We start from the raw sequence: 22,032 nt of genomic DNA, 5'->3' as shown, positions 1-22,032 counted from the left end.
AGTTACAAGTCTAAAAAAAAGGGACATTCTGCATAGTTGCAAATGCATGATATGGCACTACTACCCACAGATAACTTTTTCGTACTGACAATTGTGTCTTGGCCAAGCGTTTATATACACATTACCAAAATATATGTGGGCATCCCTTAAATGGAGTTCAGTTTTTCCAGTGAAGCATAATATTAATGCTACAGCATACAAAAGTGATTTTTGGATAATTGTACATTCCCAACCTTGTGGTAACAGTTTGGAAGGCCTTTTTCTATTCCAGCATGACTGTGCCCATGTACACAAATATGGGTTTGACTAGGTTGATGTGAAGACACTTTGCTTGCACAGAGCCCTGATCTAAAATCACTGTACCTCCCCTCCTTTGTAAATTTATGGCTTGCAGTCAGCATTCCAACTCCTACCAGACAATTCAAAATAATGTGGAGAGCCTTTACAGAAGATTGGAGACTGTTATAGCTGCAAGGGTGGAAGGATGTCATACTAACTGCCCGTGTTCCTTGAATTGCATCTTCCAGCAAGCTCATATAGGTGTTATAGCCAGGAGAGGGGGGGGGGGGGGGGAGGGGAGAAAAAAAAAAGGGGATTAAGGACAGGCAAAAGAGACAACCCCTTTTTTAATCTACATTGATACTCTTGAATATTACACTGTTGAAAAAAATTAAAGGTACACTTTTTAATCTGAGTATAGCATCAAGTCAATTCAACTCCTGGGATATTGATCTGGTCAGTTAAGTAGCAGAGGGGGTGGTTGATCAGTTTCAGATGCTTTGGTGGTAATGAAATGAACAGGCGCACAGAAGAGGCAACAATGAGACAACCTCCAAAAACAGGAATGGTTTTACTTTACTAGATTCCCCCCCCCCCCCACTCCTCTGTTCTCACTGTCTTTCACTAATTTTGCATTTGGCCAGGAACAGTCAACTACACGAGGCGATACCTAGAAGTTATAGAAATTGCACAGGCAGTCCCAACTCCTCCAGGATGGCACATCAATACGTGCCATTGCCAGAAGATTTGCTGTGTCTCCTAGCAAGACAAGACCAGTCTCAAGAGCATTGAGGAGATTCCAGGACACAGGCAGTTAATCTAGGAGAGCAGGACGGGGCAGTAGAAGGTCTTTAATCCATGAGCAGGACCGGCATCTGCTCCTTTGTGCAAGGAGGAACAGGATGAGCACTGCCAGAGCCCTACAAAATGAGTTCCAGCAGGCCAGTAGTGTGCATGTCTCTGACCAAACAATCAGAAACAGACTTAATGAGGGTGTCCTGAAGTCCCCTAGTGGGCCCTGTGCTCACTGCCCGACACTGTAGCGATCGAATGAAATTTGCAGATGCCAGAATTGGCAGGTCTGCCGCTGGCGCCCTGTGCTTTCCAAAGATGAGCAGGTTCACCCTGAGCAAATGTGACAGATGTGAAAGGGCCTGGAGAAGCCACGGAGAACATTATGCTGCCTGTAACATCGTTCAGCATGACTGGTTTGGTGGTGGGTCAGTGATGGTCTGGGGAGGCATATCCATGGAGGGACGCACAAACCTCTACAGGCCAGACAATGGCACCCTATCTGCCATTAGGTATCAGGATGAAATCCTAGGACCCATTGTCAGAACCTATGCTGGTGCAGTGGGTCCTGGGATCCTCCTGGTGCAGAACATTGCCCAGCCTCATGTGGCGCGAGTATGCAGCCAGTTCCTGGAGGATGAAGACCTTGAAAACCATTGAACACCCCCCCCCCCCCCCACACACACACACACGCCTGACCTAAATACAATAGAACACCTCTTGGACATTATGTGTCGGTCCATCCAACCCTGCCAGGTTGCAACTCAGTCTTTACAGTAGTTCAGTGATGCCCTGATCCAAATCGTGCAGAAATACCCAAGGACACCATCGGTCGTCTCATTTGGAGCATGCCCAGATGTCAGGTATGCATACAAGCATGTGGGAGGGGGGGGGGGGGAATACAAACTACTAAGTACCATTTTGAGTTGCTGCAATGAAATGTCGCAAATTGGACTAGCCTGCTGCATCATTTCTTCACTTTGATGAAAAATGATCAACCTACAGAGGGCTGAAATCAAAAACACCCCCAAAATCTAACGATGTGGCATCTTTTCATTCCCCACTCATATCCGTATAGAGATCCAGCATGATATTTTTCCCATTAAGATCTAATGTGTTTTCAAAGTGTGCCTTTAATTTTTTTTGAGCAGTGTGCAGAATATATACATATGTGCATAGTTAATTTTCTAGATCCAAAAACAAAAGCTTAAAAAAAAAAAAAAAACAGCTCTATAAAAGCTCTGACAAAGAAAATAAAAATGTCTCTATGCTAAGCTTGTCATAACCGTACCATATCCATTTACATACGATTTCATCAAGAAAAATGCTAGTACACACCGTCACTGGGTGTGAAAGACAGATAGATACTTAATGGACACTGAGAAAATGGTTTGGATAACTTCAAAAATGGGAGTAATATTCATCAATATCTCAAGAAATATGAAGATTTGATCCCACTTTACACAGACCTATAGCCTGTTGCCATAAAGTCTAACTCCTAAATACTCAAAGCAAAGCAATGCTTTAGATGTGTATTCCATGTACTTCAACATAGGAGACAGACTGTCACTGGCAGACTCTCCCCATTGTCTATCGAGGTGTGATGTGGATTGTGTGGTCTGTGTTCCATTGTTAAATGTTAATGACCTTGCATTGTTTCTGTCCAGATGGCTAGATAATTAGTTCAGGTTATTTCTATATACAGTTTTATCTGCATATGATAATGTAATCAGGCAACCCCTGACCTGTGTGTGGTAATCTAATCAGGAGGCGGAGGTCCATGCTGTGATAACTGTTCAATAAACCGAGATTCCAGTACAAGCCAAGTTGTCGGCTAGATTTGCATGTAGGGCGGCTGGGAAAATCTGGTATATATGCTCAAGACTATAGGAAGCCGTATACTGATGGAAGACCAAGTAAACATATAATTTGTTTAAATTCCACTCCAAAAACCAAATTAATGTAGAGATTATATATATATATATATATATATATATATATATATATATATATATATATATATATATATATATATATATATATATATATATATATATACACACATACATATACACACACATACACATATTCTCTATCGAGAGCGAGAGAGAAAGCAAGATCTATAACACACACCCTATCTCACAAAAGGGAGTACACCCCTCACATTTTTTGTGAATATTTTATTATATATCTTTTCATGCGACAACACTGAAGAAATGACACTTTGCTACAATGTAAGTGTACGACCGTGTAAATTTGCTGTCCCCTCCAAATAACTTACAACCATTGATGTCTAAACTGCTGGCAACAAAAGTGAGTACACCCCTAAGTGAAAATGTCCAATTTGGGCCCAATTAGCCATTTTCCCTCCTTGATGTCATGTGACTCGTTAGTGTCTCAAGTGTGAATGAGGGGGGGGGGGGCAGGTGTGCTAAATATGGTGTGGTTATCGACCCTGAAACTGAGCTGAGACTAAGACCATACAGTGGTTTAACAGGACAGGTTCCACTCAGAATAGGCCTCACCATAGTAGACCAAAGAAGTTGAGTGCACATGCTCAGAGTCATATCCAGAGGTTGTCTTTGGGTACGAGTGCTGCCAGCATTGCTACAGAGGTTGAAGGGGTGGGGTCAGCCTGTCCGTGCTCAGACCGTACACTGCATCAAATTGGTCTGTATGGTTGTCCCAGAAGGAAGCCTCTTCTAAAGATGATGCACAAGAAAGCCCGCAAACAGTTTGCTGAAGACAAGCAGACTAAGGACATGGATTACTGGAACTGTGGTCCTGTGGTCTGATGAGACCAAGATAAAAAACTTTATTTGGTTCAGACAGTGTCAAGCGTGTGTGGCGGCAACCAGATGAGGAGTACAAAGACAAGTGTGTCTTGCCTACAGTCAAGGAATAAGATTTAGTAGTCGTCGCCCACTCAGTCTTCAATGGGTATTGACCTCTTATCCATAGGAGCAAGCTAGGCATAAGACTTGTTAAAAACAAAGCAATTTACATAGACACACCTATAGGGGCTGTCGCACTGGTCCAATACTGCTATCAGCATTTCCAACTTAGTTTGGTAGCAAGCAGTTAACCACTTAGGCCCCAGCCCTATTTCGGACACTTTTTGTTTACAAGTTAAAACCAGTATTTTTTCCTAGAAAACTACTTCGAACCCCCAAAACACATACATATATATACATACACACACATATACATTATATATATATATACACATACATTATATATATATATATATATATATATATATATATATATATACACACACACACATATATATACATATATACACACACACACACACACACACACACACACACACACACACACACACACACACACACACACACACACACACACACACACACACACACACACACACACACACACACACACACACACACACACACACACACACACACACACACACACACACACACACACACACACACACACACACACACACACACACACACACACACACACACACACACACACACACACACACACACACATATATATATACATACACACACATACATATATACATACACACACATACATACATACATACATATATACACACACATATATATATACATACATATACACACACACATATATATATATATATATATATACACATACACACACACATACATATACATACATATACATACATATACATATATTTTTTTTTATTTTTTGCAAAGACTCTGGAGAATAAAATGTCGGTCATTGCAAAATTTTTTGTCGCGCGGTATTTGCGCAGCGGTCTTTAAAACACAATTTTTTGGGAAAAAATTTGAAAAATCACATTTCACTGCATTTAAAAAATACTAAACAGTAAAGTTAGCCCATTTTTTTTGTATATTGTGAAAGATGTCACGCCGAGTAAATACATACCAAACATGTTACGGTTTAAAATTGCCCCCCCCCCCTGGGATGGCGACAAACTACGGTCAATAGAGATCTCAATCTGCGACGCTTTAAATTTAACGGTTACCAGTTTAGAGTTAGAGTGTAGCTCTTTTTTTTTTAAATTATTGCCCACGCTCTGGCGATCGCGGCGATACCTCACGTGTGGTTTGAACAGCGATTTCATTCGCGGCTCGACTTGCGTATATGTTTTTTTTTTTTGTGCGCGAGCTAACGGTGACGGGGGCGGCTAAATTTTTTTTTCCCTATTTTTTCTTTTTTTTTTTAACTTTATTACAGGTTTAAAAAAAAAAAAAAAAAAAAAAAAAAAAAAGATCACTTTTATTGCTGTCACAAGCAATGTAAACATCCCTTGTGGCATCAATATGTAGTGACAGGTGCACTTTATGGAGGGATCGAGGGTCTAAAAGACCCTAGACCCCTCCACTATACTTCCCTGTATGCAAAACACCGAAAACGGTGCAAAATTTTTGCATACAGCACAGTAACCCGGAAGGGACGTCATGGATGCCGCCTCCGGGTTACGTCATCGGAGACCCGATCGATGCCGTTTCCGGCATTCATCGGGACTCCATCCAGCCGGCGGACGTGCCGGCTGGGTGCTCGGGGCTCCCGGTGGGACGGCCCGCTTCGGTCGTTACCCACGGAAAGCCAACCGTTGGCTTCAAACCACGGTACCGGGATGATGCCTCTAGCTAGAGGCATCATCCCGGTATAACCCCGCAAAGTTACCCGACGTTACAAAGTTACATATATACACACACGTCAGTTTGTGTTAAGTGGTTAAAGTGCAAAAGAACCCCACTAGAGGGGCGGGGGCGGCGACTGTCAGAGGACTCGGAGAAAGGAATTTTAAAGGTAAGATTTTACAAAAATTCAGTTTTCTCTTACGTCCTGACAGTCGCCGCCCACTCATTCAGTCTTCACCAATGGGATGTCCCAAAGCAGTGTAGACATGAGGGCAACCGTCACAAAAGGCAACGCAGCACCCAGGTCAGAGAAAGGAACCTTATCTGAACAGAAAGGTAAAAACTCTGGGTAACAGAAAAAGCAACAACCCAGGAAAGCAAGCAAACAAGGGGGAAAACACCCCAACAGACAGGGACCGGCCAACGCCATGTCCCCTTAGAGGCACTGCCGCACACAGAACTTTGCAGCTAAAGGAGGCATCTGTTGATGCCAAAACATCAGGTTTGTAGAATTTGGAAAAAGGTGTGCACAGACGACCAAGTCGCTGCCTTGCACATCTGGGCTACCGAAGCCTGATGTCGGAAAGCCCATGACACACTCACTGCTCTGGTAGAGTGCGCCTTGACAGGAAAGGGTGTTCCCTAATAGAATAGGCCTGTACAATCGTCTGCCTGATCCATTTAGAAAATGGTTGCCACAGACGCAGCCATACCCTTCCGAGGGCCCTCGGGAAGGACAAAAAGGGAATCCGACTTCCTGAAGGATTCAGTAGACGCCAGGTACACCCTGTCCGGACGACATCCAAGGAATGCAAAGCAAACTCATTAGGATGTTTGGGATTCGTACACAGCGAAGGCAGGACAATATCCTCGTTAAGGTGAAAATCAGACACCACCTTAGATAGGAAAGATTGGTTAGGTCGCAAGACCACCTTATCCTTGTGAACCACCAGGTAAGGGGAGCGGCAAGACAGAGCCTCCAGCTCCGACACTCTGCGGGCAGATGTGATTGCCACCAGAAAGGCAACCTTTCCGGACAACACAGGCAGAGGAATATTTCTGATGTTCTCAAAGGGAGGTTGTTGCAAAACGGACAGGACCAAATTTAAGTCCCAAGGAGGTAAAGGCGCTCTCCTAGGAGAAGCCAAGTGATGCACACCCTGAATAAAGGTGCATATCAAAGAGTTTGATGCCAAGGGGCATTGGAAGAGGATTGCCAGCGCAGACATTCCATTTGATATTCCCCAAAACAGTAAGGACAGACCCCCAGAAGTGTTACCACGCTGCTTACGATCCTCCTGTACGTGCAGAAAGGAAGTGATGTCACGTTCTAGAGGCTAAAAAGGATGTAGACTAAGGGAAAACGGTTGCCCATAGAAAACAATGGGAGGCTCCGGAAAAATGGCCGCCGAACACTCTGTATAAAATCAGACGCCACACAGAAGATGGCGCCTGAAGGTGCAATACACTAGGAAAATGGCTGCTGAAGCTCTCACAGTGAAGCCAAGCATGCAGCCCACATCCAAAATGGCGGTCCTGCGGTTTTTCACCGCTGCGGGTCGCCTACACGTTTGTACACAGCATTGCCACAATAGTGTCCACGAGGTTAGGGACCCCCATAACCCCCCCACAGAGCATCCTGGACGCGTTAGTCTGGGAGAAGTGCCAGCCTCAGACACAGACATGAGGGGATAACACCTAACAGACAGCCAACCCCAGACAGAGGCCCCACACAGAATGTACTCACCGTACCACGATGGCGTGGGTGCCTCTCTACGACGGGAAGCCTCCCACCCCAGGTGGTGGGGGGTGCCGTCAGCCAAACAGGACTCTAGCAACGCACGGAACCGCGGTTGAGACGTCCAAGCTTTCGTCCCTGAGGACAGGGCGTACGCATAGCCTGCTAAACGCTCGACGGCGGGCTGGGATTCCATAAGGCCCTCTGTCCTGGGGCACCAGGACGACCAGTCCGACTCCCAGCTCCGCAAACTCTGTAGTCTTCCGAAGATCTGACTAACTAAGCGCAGGAACAAATAAAGCTAGTAGTGCAAGAAAACACTTTTCACAAAATAAAAGTAATAAAACAGAAGACAAACTGAGTTGGAAATGCTGATAGCAGGGGGTATTGGACCAGTGGGACAGCCCCTATAGGTGTGTATGTAAATTGCTTTGTTTTTAACAAGTCTTATGCCTAGCTTGCTCCTATGGATAAGAGGTCAATACCCATTGGTGAAGACTGAATGAGTGGGTGGCGACTGTCAGAGGACCTAAGAGAAATATATATTTGATGGGCTGAAATTCAACAGAAAAAAATCCCCTCCTTGGAGAATGGGGAACACTGTCTGGATGTCGTGACCACAAGACATCTTTTACAGAAAAATCCCTGATGAAAATTGTAAACGCCGAAATATAGACCTTTAACTCTAAGCTTGTCATAGACCTTTAACTCTAAGCTTGCCAAAACTTTTTACCAATTCCTGATCGGTCAAATATCTTAATTCAACCTACTTTTCATAGGTCATATTGTATATTTAATCTCAAGACGCGGAAAAATTTTTAGATCACTTTGATTCAACCACCAAGTCTTGTCTGATCTCCATGTAGCTACATATCTCCGATTTGGTATCACTGACTAATAGGTTTCAGGTATCTGTACTGGACAGGAAAAGATTCCACAAACACCACCTTCGGTAGAAATGATTGGTTAGGTCGCAGAACAACCTTGTCCCTATGAACGACCAGATAAGGCGAACGTCAGGACAGAGCCGCCAATTCGGACACCCAGCAAGCAGAGGTGACGGCCACCAGAAAGGCAACTTTCTGAGACAAGGGCAGAGAAATGCATCTGATATTTTTCAAAAGGAGGTGGTTGTAGAATGGACAAAACCAAAACCAGATACCACGGAGGTAAAGGGGATCTCCTCAGCGTAGCCAGATGACGCACCCCCTGTATAAAAGGTGCAAATCAAGGAACTAGACGCCAAGGGACGCTGGAAGTAAAATGGCCACGGCCGACACCTGACCTTCCATCATGCCCAATGTCAAAAATGTTGCTCCACACCTTTCTGCAGGAAAGCCAAGACCCCCACCACCGAAAGGGGGCGAGCATGCAACCCTAGAAACTCACACCAGGCAATAGACATCTTCCAAGTACGATGAGAAACATCCCAGAAGTCGCCTTCCTAGCTCTCAACAAGGTAGGAATCACAGAAGCAGAGAAAACTCTGTCCCTCTATACCTGGCCTTCAACAGCCATCCCATTAAAGCCAGCGACCGTAAAGCATGCTTGAAGATCGGCCCTCGAGACAGCAGATCCTCTCTGGAGGTAGCCACCAGGGAGGTTCAACTACCACCTTTACCAGGTCTGCGTACCAAGATTGTCAAGGCCAATCAGGGGCCACCAGAATCACCTGCACCTTCTCCGCCGCCAACCTGCGGAGGAAGCTGGACAACAGTTGTAATCGAAGGAAAGGCATAAATCAGCCGATATTGGCTTCAAGGCGCTGGCAACACGTCTGTTGCGCCCGCCAGGAGATCTTGAGCCCTGGCTACAAACACCTGGTTGTTCAGACGAGATGCGAACAGATTCACAACCAATTCACCACAGAGCATATAGGAGGCAAAAAACACCTCTGGATGCAGGGACCATTCCCCCTGATCCAGGTACCGACGACTCAGGTAGTCCACTTGCCATTTCTCCACTCCTGGAATGTGAACAGCGGAGAGAGCTGGAAAGTTCACCTCGGCCCAAGACAAAAACTCTGCCACTTCCTTGGCCGCCCGGGCACTCCTGGTGCCCCCTGGGTGACCGATGTAAACCACAGCCGTGGCATTGATGGATTGCACCTGAACCGGGAGACTGTGGAGTCGAGATGTCCAATGGAGCAGGCAGTGTTTGATCGCCCTGAGTTTCAGAACATTTATTGGTAAGGAGGATTCCTCAGTCGACCACAGACCTTGGGCACAAAGCGTGTCCAACACCCTATTCCAGCCCATCAGGCTGGCATCCATGGTGACCACTGTCCACAACATCGGCAAGAATGACTTGCCTTGGCACAGAGCAGACAGAAGCCTCCACAATAGCTCAGACCTTGTGAGATGGCTAGACATATTATCCTGTCAAAGACTGCGGATCCTTGGTCCATTTGCAAGGATCTTCGCTGTAGAGGGCTTGTGTGAAACTGGGGACGGGACTGCCTCGAAGGCCAACACCATCAGCCCCAGAGACTTCATGTAGGTCCGCAGGGAGGAGAGGTCGTTGTCCATAAGGAACCTGATCTCGCCCTGCAAAGTTGGAAGTTTTTTCCACTGGGAGAAAACCCTTCGCTTGAGCCGATTCCAAGACCATGCCCAGATAATTCAGACGTACTGACGGGGTCAGTGCAGACTTCTGGAAGTTGATGGTCCATCCGTACTCCTGGAGCATCTGAACTGTGAGTGTCAGATCGCCTGACAGAGTGGCACACAAGCTCGCCCTGAACAGGAGATTGTCCAGCAAACAAAAGGACCGCAATCCCCTCCTTTGCACAGCAAAGCTAGTAGCTTGCCCTCCTTCCTGGGCACTGAACAGGTTTGAGTAATAAAACCTCGAAACCTGTCCCGCTGAGTAACCAGGATGTGCTGGGCGAGACCGAAATTTGATCTTGTACCCTGTACGAATCAATTTGTGAACCCATTTGTCTGGAATCAGAGACATCCAGGGTTCCCGAAAGTAACGCAGACATCCCCCCACCCATGAACCAGATGTGTCCCTCCATGCAGGGGAAGTTTTCCTCGCACCGGACTGACCGGCCTTGGGCTCACCCGACCAAGTCTTGTCTTCTCCAGAGGCTTTACCTTTGCAAAATGGGGGAGAAGCGTACTCTTACCCCCAGTTAGACCCTTGAGTAGCACATCCAAGAAGTCACCAAAAAGACGTTCACCCAAAAAAGGAAAAATCAGACACGGCTTTCTTAGAAGCCTGGTCTGCCAATCAGCGTATGGCGATCCCCACCGCAGACAACCTGGCGACCAGAGGAGCCTCGTCCATGGCCGCATCACACAGGTACACCATGTCCTGGGTCACCTGAGCCGTGAGCTCAAGGAGACTTGGAGGGACTAGCGCAGCCAGCATGTTGCTCTTAAGCATCTTGATCCATTGTGTAACCGTCTGAGAACTAGGACTAAGGCAAACACAGGTTTAGGAATCGAACCCGCCAACAAGTGCAGGTGGAGGGAAAGTGATTCCATGCGCCTGTCCACCGGGTCCTTAAACACAGGGGAGTCTTCCACTGGCACCACCATGAAGCTGTTCAACCTAGAAACAGTGTGATTCCCCCTTAGGGGACACTGTCCGGCGATTAGAAACAGAGTCTGCAAAAGGATAACAGCGCTGAAAGCACTTGGGCACCGCCAGTGTGTGCTTAATGCGCCGCCATTGCTCATTCACGATATCGTGAAAAAAACACCCGCTGTCTTGACTGCGTGGCCACATCTATATGCCATGTCTCCCTTACTAATTGAAACAGTGCTTCCATCAAAGTGCATTTTCGTGCCGCAGCTGACGACTCATCCTCGCCTTCCAACTGAGGACAGGGATCCCTCAGGGAGGGCAGTGTCCGTGGAAACTTCATCATGCTCTGATCAGAGTACTGAGGGAGCATCGGCCGTTTTTTTCGAAAGCTCCAGTTTTGGACGCCAGAGTTTCTGCTACTGCTGACAGACATGAGGGATGGCGTTCCGGAAGTTCCAGCATGTGCACATGTAAAGTCTGAGGGGGTAATTCATGTCCTGGGACTCCATGCGCAGATTGCAAGAAAAAGATGTACTGTCAGTTTAAATCGCGGCCGCAGTGCCACCGGAGTCCTCAATTAAGGTTGCAAGAGCAACATATGTCAGAGGAAAAAACACCTTATATTTTAACCCCATGGAGCAGCAGCACTATTACTGTATTCAGCTTGCAGAGAGCGCTGGACAGGAAGTGACCAAAAAAAAAAACAACTACAGGCCGAGCAGTGCCTGTGCACACACAGGCCAACACAAAATGGTGCCTAATGTTACAGTATAGGAAGCTAAGGGAAAATGGCTGTTGCCCATAAAGCGCAGTTGCCCACACTTAAGATGGCGCCTGAAAATGGCGCCAAACACTCAGGAAGACAAAGAAAATGGCTGCTGCCCAAACATAGATGCAGCTTGATGCCCACACTTAAAATGGCGGACGAAAACGGTGCCAGCAGTTAGGAGCCCAGGGAATGATGCCTTCACGGGGACCCACTACAGAGGACCCCCCCAGGACAAGGTAAAATTGTCACACCCCTTCCCCCCAGGCGTTAGTCGCTGCTATAGCGCCCCAAGCGGGAGCAGGGAGGGCAGGAAGCGTCCTGTCAGGCCAGGGGAATATTCTAGGAAACACAGCCCTTTTATCGCCAGGAATGGGCCCCACAGCTCCCACACAGGCATCTGTCCCAGGGACAGGGGGGCTTGGATCAGTCCCCATACCATGGACCGTGGGGCTCCGCTCCAATACAGCTCACCTCCCACCCTAAGTGGGGGTGCTGCCAGCCAAGAGGGGTACGCTGCAACTCAGGGCGTTCCAGGTTGAGGTGTCCCAGAGAAAGCATCTGTTCGCAGGCTCATCCCCATCCAAATCGGGGCTCTGTCATGGCGAGGCCTGGGCGGACCACAACCTGCTCACGCTTGTTGGCCAGGCTGGGAGACCGTAAGGATCTAGATTATCCAGTGCGAAACCTCAGCCCGGCTGTCGTTTGCAGTTCACCAGGAGGATCCCCCTGACACTAGCTAGCAATAATGAGTAAAGAAAAAATAAACATTTTTTAAAAGAAAAGAAAAACAGAGACCGGAGTCCCAGCAGGGAACCTAGGTCCTACTCCTAAGCTAGGCAGCAAGAAACTGATACTATGAGCAGGTGTGTCTGGGGTCATGTGGATAGGACGGCCCCTAAAGGCGTGCCTAGTGAAAGCTTTCACTGCCTAGCTACTCCTAAAGAGGGCGCACATAACCCATTAGTAAAGACACTTCCAGAGCTGAGTCTGTCAGAGGACGTAAGAGAAATAAGTATTTGATCCCTAAGCAAAACATGACTTTGTGCTTGCCGACAAGGGTTTCACCACCAAGTACTGAGGTAAGACGTTGCTTTTGGTTGGTGACCAGGTTTGCACACATCTCAGGAGGAATTTTGGTCCACTCATCACAGATCTTCTCTAAATCCGTAAGGTTTCTTGGCAACTTGAAGATTCAGCTCCCTCCATAAAATTAGTGTCTGGAGACTGGCTAGGCCACTCCACGATCTTCATGTGCTTCTTCTTGAGCCATGCCTTTGATACTTTGATGGTATGTTTTGGGTCATGCTGGAAGACCCACCCATGACTCATCTTCAGTGTTCTGGCTGAGGGAAGAAGGTTCTCAGCCAAGATGTTACAATACATGGCCCCATCCATTGGCCCCTCAATGCTGCAAAGTCGGCCTGTACCTTGAGCAGAGAAACAGCCCCAAAGACTTAAGGTTTCCACCCCAATGCTTGACTGTAGGGATGGTGTTTTTTTTTTTTTTTTTAGCAGAGACCATAGAGAATAAAATGGCGATCCTTGCAATATTTTAGGTCACACAGTATTTGAGCAATGGCCTTTTAAATTTAATTTTTTTGGGAAGAAATACACTTTCATGTATTCGAAAAAAAAACAGCAAAGTCAGCCCAATTTTTTTGCAGAACGTGAAACATGATGCTACGCCGAGTCAATAGATAGCCAACATGTCATGCTTTTAAAGTGCGCACACTCGTGGAATGGCAACAAACTACAGTACTTAAAAATCTCAATAGGCCTATTTTATTTTTACATTATTCATTTAGGAAAAATACGTTTTTGATCACTTTTATTGCTGCCACAAGGAATGTAAACATCCCTTGTGACAGTAAAAGGCAGTGACATGTCCTCTTTACGGAGGGATCTGTGCCTTGTTCCTTATGCGGAAAAAGTACAGGAACGCTGTTCCCATGCGTTCCTGCAGGACTCGAGCCCTGGGTGTATGTATACACACACATATTATATATATATATATATATATATATATATATATATATATATATATATATATATATATATATATATATATATATATATATATATATATATATATATATATATATATAGCGTGGACTGTCATTGTATTTCCCAGCTCTCCCCCTTCTTCTGTCACCCAGCGCTGGACAGGGATAGAGCGGCGTTTGCAGAGATCGCCACACGCTCCGATTCCCCCTGCCTCCCCATTGGCTGCAGCCAAGCACCAATGAGGAGATTGGCAAGTGCACCTTGGGACATTTAGTCCCGGAAGACTATGGGTCCATTTTAGTGTCCAGCTCAACATCACCACCCAGAGAGAGAGAGAGCGAGAGGAGTCATTGCCGCAAGGGAGAGAGACTGGAGCAGCATACTGTGAGCCAGGGGACAGAGAGGATACCGCCCCTGCAGTGCCAGTTGCGGGCCTTGCCACGGGTAACCGAGAGAGTGGACATCTGTTCGGAGGAAGTGTTGCTGGGATTGGTGAGAGGCCATTGCGGCCATTATCTGTGGCTGTTACTAATTGCAGTGTTGGCACTTTGAAAAAAATAAGTTTGTTTTGTGTCGCAGTTTGGGCACTCGGGCTCAAAAAGGTTCGCCATCACTGCCCTAGGACTATCCTTTACATAGGTCCCGGATCCAGACAGCTTAGCATTTTAGTATCTAGAATTAGGTCACCAGGACCAGCAAATGTAAGCAACAATTGTAAAACCGACTGCCGGTAATTTTTCTCCACCATCATAGTTGCCATCAACCCAGGTGGATAAGAAACATCCCTAAAAGCCAATTTTTTTTTAGGATTCACAATTATTCGCACCAGATTTAGATGATCACATACAGGGAGAACTTCTCACCAGGAAGTTTTTGAATAAAGGGTGCCCCCTGTCTTGTCTCAGAGGCCTTTCTGCAATTTAGTACCAAACCTTCCGAAAGTCTGCTGAAATTAGTAATACACAACCAAATAGTTTTACAACCCAATTCCACAGATTATATTCTATAAAAAAAAGGGAGAATACATTTTATCCCAATATTGGCCTACTACTCAAAGAACCCTTTCTTCAATAATCTTACTCATAAGCCAAAAGTTTTATAGCAAAGATAGAAATATCAAGAGAAAAGTTACTCCGTAAAATTAATTAAAAAAAAAAAAAAAAAAAAAAAGACAGCTTCCACCAACGTCCAACACATCCCTTTGATGTGCAAGAAAATGTAACGTATGCAAGAAGAAAGAAAAAAAAAAAAAAAAAAAAAAAAAAAAAAAAAAACTGTACCTCACTTGTTCATATATTGAGCATGGCCAAAAAAGGTATATTGCCAAAAAAGGAAGACCTATACTCAAGGAATTTTAGAATTGCTCTAGTGAATACATGGTATACTGCCTTACATGCCCAGGTGAGCTGCTTTATGTAGGATGACCCGTACTCGCCGTATGCGGTTTGGTGAACACAGGAGGTTCATCGAAAAGGGTCATGATGACCAGTGTTCGAGGCATTTCTTACATAAAAAAAAAAAAAAAAAAAAAACACCACACCTTCCCCCTACCCAGTATCTCATCTTGTGCAGCACCAGGCCAGTAGAAGGAGCTGTAAGCTCCGAGCGCAGAGCCTTTCCAGATACAGCCCGAACTTCCGGTTTTCTGTTGACGTCACTACAGCCCTTGCGTTCCACACTGGTCAGTGTGACACTCCCACTCACTGCCCAGCATCCAGGAAGCCATCGACAGAGCCTGCAGGACGGATCCATACCCCAGGCTGAGTACTCTATTAAGAGCACCTTTTAACTTGGTTTGGGTTTGTAATCCTGTGATATTAAAAGATCACTTTACTATTACTCAGTTGGCGCCTCCCCCCTCTTTTCCTTTATACTTTTCAGTTAGCCAGCATTTCTGTATGAAAATATTTATTGGTCTAATGTAATCTAATTTTCTGAGATCCTAATTTTTGTTTTTTTACATGCTGTAAGCTACAATCATCAAAAGAAAAAAAAAAAAAAGAAAGAAAAAAAAAAGAAAGGAGCTTGAAATATCATATCACTGTGTAAAATATCTATATCTATTTATTTATTATATTAATTTAATTCTCGACTCCGTCCTCCACTACCCCCTCCCAGAAGATTGATACAATTCGTAAGGAGATCATTGCTGTTCAGATACCTTCCATGCCTTATGCTTCATGCCCACAGGTGCGATCATTACTTCCCTCATTAAACCCCGCCACTATAGATGAGGTTGCTAAACTACTTGCCAACGTCCACTTAACAACCTGCCCTCTGTATCCTGTTCTCTTGCAAATGCTACGTTCACCTTCTGGCCCTATTCTACGCTCTCTAACCCACATCTTCAATCTCTCTTCTGGCATCTTCCCAAACTCTTTAAAACATGCACTAGTCAGCCCCATACACTTAAAAAGCCCTCACTGGACCCAACCGATCTGAACAACCTACACCCCATTTCCTTTCTCCTCTTTTCATCTAAACTCCGCGAACCTCTAGTCTACAACTGACTGTGCGACCACCTTGCCGAGACTAGCCTTCTTGATCCCCTTCAGTCTGGATTTCGGCCTCAACACTCCACTGAAACCGCTCTCCTAAAAACAAGCGATCTACTAATGGCCAAAACCATGGACACTATTCTGTACTCCTACTTCTGGACCTTTCTGCTGCCTTTGATACGGTTGACCATCCCCTCCTCCTCAAAAAACGCAATGCCTTTGGTCTCCGTGACTGTACTCTTCACTGGTTATCTTCCTACTTAACCAACCGCACCTTTAGCGTCATGTACAATTCTACTTCCTCCTCTCCCCTTCTCTGTTGGGGTCCCCCAATGCTCTGTTCTTGGACCCCTCCTATTTTCAATCTACACCTCCTCTTTAGGTCAGTTGATAGCCTCCCACGGCTTCCAATACCATCTCTACACTGACCACTATCTATCCATCTATCCACCCCTCAGCTCTCGCCCTCAGTCTCCTCACGTATCACTAATTTACTATCAGATATAAATCGGTCTGGGTGTCTCACCACTTCCTCAAACTCAATCCATCCAAAACCGAGCTTATAAATTTCCTCCACCATGTGCCCCTTCCACTGATTTCTCGGTCAATATCGATGGCATTACTATCAGCCCATCCCCACATGCCAAGGTCTTAGGTGTTGTTCTGGACTCTGAACTCTCCTTCAAACCCCACATCCAATCGCTGTCCAAATCTTGCCGCCTCAGCAACATCTCCAAAATACGCCCCTTTCTAACCAAAGACAACAAAGCTCTTAGTTCACTCCCTGGTCATCTCGTGCCTCGACTACTGCAATTCCCTTCTCGTTGGCATACCTCTACACAGGCTACCCCCCCCCCCCCTTCAATCCATCATGAATGCTGCCGCCAGACTCATCCACCTTACCAATCGCTCAGTGTCCGCTGCTCCTCTGTCAAGCCCTCCACTGGCTTCCGCTCACCCAACAAATTAAATTCAAAATACTTACATCTTACAACGCAATCCACAGCTTAGCCCCTAGCTACATCACTAGCCTAGTCCCAAAATACCAACCTAATCGCTCTCTTCATTCCTCTCAAAACCTCCTGCTCTCTAGCTCCCTCGTCACCTCCTCCCATGCCCGCCTCCAGGATTTTTCCAGAGCCTCTCCAATCCTATGGAACTCTTTACCCTTATCTGTCCGATTATCTCCTACTCTTATTAGCTTTTAGGCGATCTCTGAAAACCCTCCTTTTCAGAGAAGCCTATCCTACCCACACCTAACATATATACACCTTTATTTTCTCCATCAGCCCATCCCCCACAGTTATTGCCTTTTGTTTCACTTGACCCTCCCTTCTAGATTGTAAGCTCTAACGAGCAGGGCCCTCAAGTTCCTCCTGTTTTGAATTGTATTGCAACTGTATTGTCTTCCCTCACATTGTAAAGCGCTGCGCAAACTGTCGGCGCTATATAAATCGTGAATAATAATAAATTATATAAAAACACCCAGCAGTCAACATAAAACAGGGCAAATAAAACTTCCATACCTTCTACCACATTTTTTGCTTTAGGATCCGTTGTCTCCCCTGCGCTCTCTTGAGTGGTTGGACTCCCAGGGGCAAACTCTGGACAAAGTTTGAACTCCAACATTTTAGGAGAATCACGATTTTTCACAGCAGAATTTGAAGGTTTTGTGAGACAAGAACTTTCAAAAGATCTTCTTCTTTCAGTGTACTTTGGTTTTTCAGGAGAATTTCTGATTTGTAGTTTAGCCAAACTGATGCCATCATAAGAAGCACGCCTGGAACTAACACAAGGGGTCAAATAAATTTTGTCATTACTTGACGAGCGACCTGCGCTTTGTGCTATGTTCTCAGGTACTCTTTGCCTTTTGTCCTTGCGCCTTCGGTGGCCAGCTTCACGAGTTCCTCCACTTTGTGACCTATCCCTTTGAATCTGCAACGGTTTTTTATCAGTGTACCTGTTATTTTCTTTTGCGGTCGCAGCTTTTGCAGGAGATAAGGGTCTCTTTAGATTACATGGATTTCCACCCGTGTCAGAAGGTCTCTGGGCTGTGTGCTTTAAATCTCCTAAATCCTCTCTTTGTTCTGTTCTGGCTTCTGTCCTTTTCTTACAAAGTTCTCTTTTTCTTTCCAAATATTCTTGCACCGTTGGCACTTTCCTTGTCTTTTCAAAATGACTCTCCCTTTCCTTACGCTTTCTGCCTCCCTGAGATCGACTGTATCTGTCCACACCAGGGGAATACTTTTGTCCATTCAAACTCCTGTCTGCTTGCCGATCAGGAGACTTCTCAACTCTTGCAATGCTTGTACTTTGTCCAAGCTTTTCATCTCCTCCTCTGGACTTCTTTCCAGATTCACCTGGTGAATCTTTTGAAAATCCTTTATGAGAATCACTTTTGTTCAAAGCCCACTGAGCAATAGGGACAGCATTATTTTCTTCATTTTTTCGCTTTTCTTTATAGGAATGCTTGCTCTTCAGAAAATCTGTGCTAATAATCAGCTTTCCAGATTTATGGGAACCGTGGGATTTGAACTTATTTGGAGATTGGTCCTTGTTTCTGAAAGTTTTCCCATCCTTGAGGCTAGGTGTTGAACTTTTTTCATGGTTTACAGGTATATTTTTCATCGAACTATTCTTGGAAGATTGAAAGCCTTCAACAGAGGTTGCTCTTTGTAAACCTTTTTCTGCTTGGGGACTGATTTTTGGAACATGTTTAGCTTCAGATACTATTCGTTCAAGCTTGGGTGGTTTTTCCATAGGCTGCAGAATTTCTTCGCTTTCGGAATCTACTAGGTCAAGTTTTGGAGGTCTGTCAGTTTGCAGAATATCAAGGCCAGTAATGCCACTGTTGCTTGGTTTAGGTAATCCTTGCAATGCTGGCTCAGGAGTTTGTGGAGATAGATCAGTCTTCAGGATAGAGTCATCACTTAATTTGGTAGATTCTACCTTGGAGGCTTCTAGCTGTTTGCAATTGCATTTTGGGGCATTTTTATTAGTTAGGTTTAACCAACTAAATAAACAGCAGAACAAGTTCTTATTTGTTCCAGCCTCAATTGGATCAGTCGAGTCTTTTAGCGAATGAGACTCAGTTTCAGGCTCATGAGTATTAGAACATTCCTGCAAATCTTCAAGTTTAGATTCACTGCATTTTTCAGTGTCTATGCATTCATTCTCACCTGGGAAAATCTTAGGTATTTCATCCTGATCTAAAAGAGTAATATGTATGTCACTCACTGGACTATTGGAAAGGATTTCAAAACCATCGTCTAGACAGGTGTCTATTGAAGGTATGGAATTGCCACCAACATCTTTAGCAGGTATAGGCACCATTTCATTTTTCTGCACCTCTGCTGCTGGAGGCCCAGAGTCACTCTTTTCAGCTAGAGCCCTGGAGTCAGAATCCATCTTAACCACAGGCTGCAGGTTCACTGAGGAACCAGGCATCATTTCAGATGGTATGTCACCAATTGCCTTGCACTTAACAAGTTCAAAGTTTTCAGCTGCTGCCTTAAGTTCAGGTTTATCAGTTGGTCTTCTTGGGGGATAACCATTAATGCACTCGAGTATATCCTCAGACATGTAATTTTTAATTCCATAGGGAAACTCAGTAAGAAGTTCAGACAACTGGTCAGATACAGCACTGGGTTCCAGATCACAGCACAATTTCTGCTGAGGAGAACCCAATTGTTGGTCAGCTTCCATATTAACACAGGGATCTTCACTGCACTGCACGTCACCCTCAGTTGTATGGTTATCTGCCACTACATCAACAGGCTCAGATTTAATGGATACAGTGACTGCTTTTGGAGAAGTATTGCATGGTTCTTTCAGAATACAAGATGTAGCTACAGTTTTGGAATGGTCATCTCTAGTGTTGGTATGGAGCAATGATGTGGTATCTGAATTTTCATCAAATATCATGGCAATAGAAGAATCATAAAGAGAGTTACCTTCTACCAGAGTACATATTCCAGAAATCTGCAAACTATCATCAAGAATTTCAACATTTTCACTGGATGTCTTGGGTGGAGTTTGAGATGAAGCTTCAGTGCTAAACGGCAAGGGTGAATTGAAATTATCCTGACTGTCAACTGGAGGCTCTTTGGACCTTGAGGCCTCTATGTTCGTGGTGCTGGCTCCTAAAGATTCTAACTCTTGCAAAATTTGTTTGAAACATTCACCTTCGCGTGAGTTCATTAAACTATTTATTGCAGGGCTTTCTAAATCTGGGCCTTGCATACAAACTTTAGATATCTGGTAATCTTTACGAAGAGCCTCCTTAGACTGCACAAGTGGAGAAACAATAGCAATCTGTGGATTTGGAACAGTTGAATCTTGTTTTTGTACAGGGATAGTTGAAGAAATTTCATTTGTAGGTCCCAATGTTGTTATTTCATCCAGGATTCTGAAAGCAGCAAGCGAACAGTCTACAGGAGACTGACTGTGTTGAGTTTCTGAAGACCTGTTTGAGCTTAGAGGAACAGTCTTCCAGAGAGGCAAAGAAGCTTCTATTGCTTCCTGTGAAACAGACACCACTTGTCCATTTCCAGTCAAACCAGTTGTATAGGATAGGTGCCCATAACTTTTATTTTCTTGGTAAGCAGAATTAGTGATTTGAGAAACTGAAGCAGGTTTATCAGGGCTATGTAAACCATGTCCATTATTTTGATCATTTGAGCTTGAATTAGATGCATATTGGGTATTCAAGTTATTCTGTCCCCCGAATTCTCTTGTAGTGTTTTGACAGACTTTAGTGGTTACATTTCCCGAGCTAAGTGACTGAAAAGATACGTTTGATACATTTGCAGCATTTGCCTGGCCGCCATCAAAGACTGAATAATGGTTTTGCCTATGAAGGTTACCATTGTCAGATTTTGACATCTGATTGAGAACTGCTGTATTTTCCTGCAGGGATATATTATTTTGTATACCAGCTTGATTTGAGGTATTCGTCACACTGTCATACATATTTTGACTGTGAAAACCCTTTGCAGAATTTATTTGAGTGGAGTCTTTCACAGATACAGCCTGAGTAACATTTTGCTGTCCAGACATTATGCAATTTGCCTGAGGTTGGGCAACTGGCAGACTTGAAAGGAGTGGCGGTGGTCCTGTATTTTCCTGGGACGGGTTAGACTGTAGTCTTTGTCGCAAAAGTTTGTTTTCCCGATTCAGCAGCTCATATTTCTTTCTAACGTTCCGATAAACTAGCAACATCTTAAGCATTTCTTGCTTTCGCTCTTGTGAAGCAATTATGTCACGGATTCTAGATTGTTCATCCCCTATAGGACTCTGAACAGGTTGGGGATTACCTGTCTGTGCTGGCTGTTGTACATTGGCTGCAACATAATTTTGCCTCTGTTTACTAAAGTTCTGGTTTACTGATGCACCAATAACATTTGGCAGATTGTTTGTTGCTTGAGTGTAAGAAGGTGGCATCCTGTCAGCAGCTGCACTTGCAATCTGTGAAGAATTATTAACCAAGACATTTTCAAAGTTTTGTCTTTGGTTATAACAGTTGGCATTTCCATCCAAATGTTGTGAAGTCTGTAACTGTGGAGCACTCAATTGCTGTTGGGGGGCATGTGGCAACATATTAGGGGCCAAAGGCCTATAGTTGGAAAAGGATGGACTTGTAATATTTTGACTATTCCTACAATCCTGCATAGGGGCAGAAATATTTGTTTCAATAGGCGATTTTTGAGGAGAGACAAACTGCCCTGAGACACCATTCTGTAAACTGTACATCGCTGATGGTAGCACATTGGGTGCCAT

General features: G+C 44.8%; 1 protein-coding gene across 1 annotated transcript in view; it reads right to left on the bottom strand.

The window, feature by feature from the left end:
• RESF1 (retroelement silencing factor 1) overlaps positions 1 to 22,032 on the bottom strand; it is an 82,373-nt gene that overhangs the window by 1,162 nt on the left and 59,179 nt on the right. The window contains exon 2 of the mRNA XM_082253665.1: positions 17,781 to 22,032. This exon is cut by the window's right edge and continues 648 nt beyond it. Coding sequence (XP_082109791.1) covers positions 17,781 to 22,032 — 4,252 coding nt within the window. The remainder of the gene's footprint in view (positions 1 to 17,780) is intronic.

The sequence above is a fragment of the Pelophylax lessonae genome (assembly GCF_965119305.1).
Source record: "Pelophylax lessonae genome assembly, chromosome: 4".
Classification (NCBI taxonomy): Eukaryota; Metazoa; Chordata; class Amphibia; order Anura; family Ranidae; genus Pelophylax; species Pelophylax lessonae.
The sequence above is the reverse complement of the archived record's forward strand: the minus strand, read 5'-3'. Positions and strand labels throughout refer to the sequence as shown.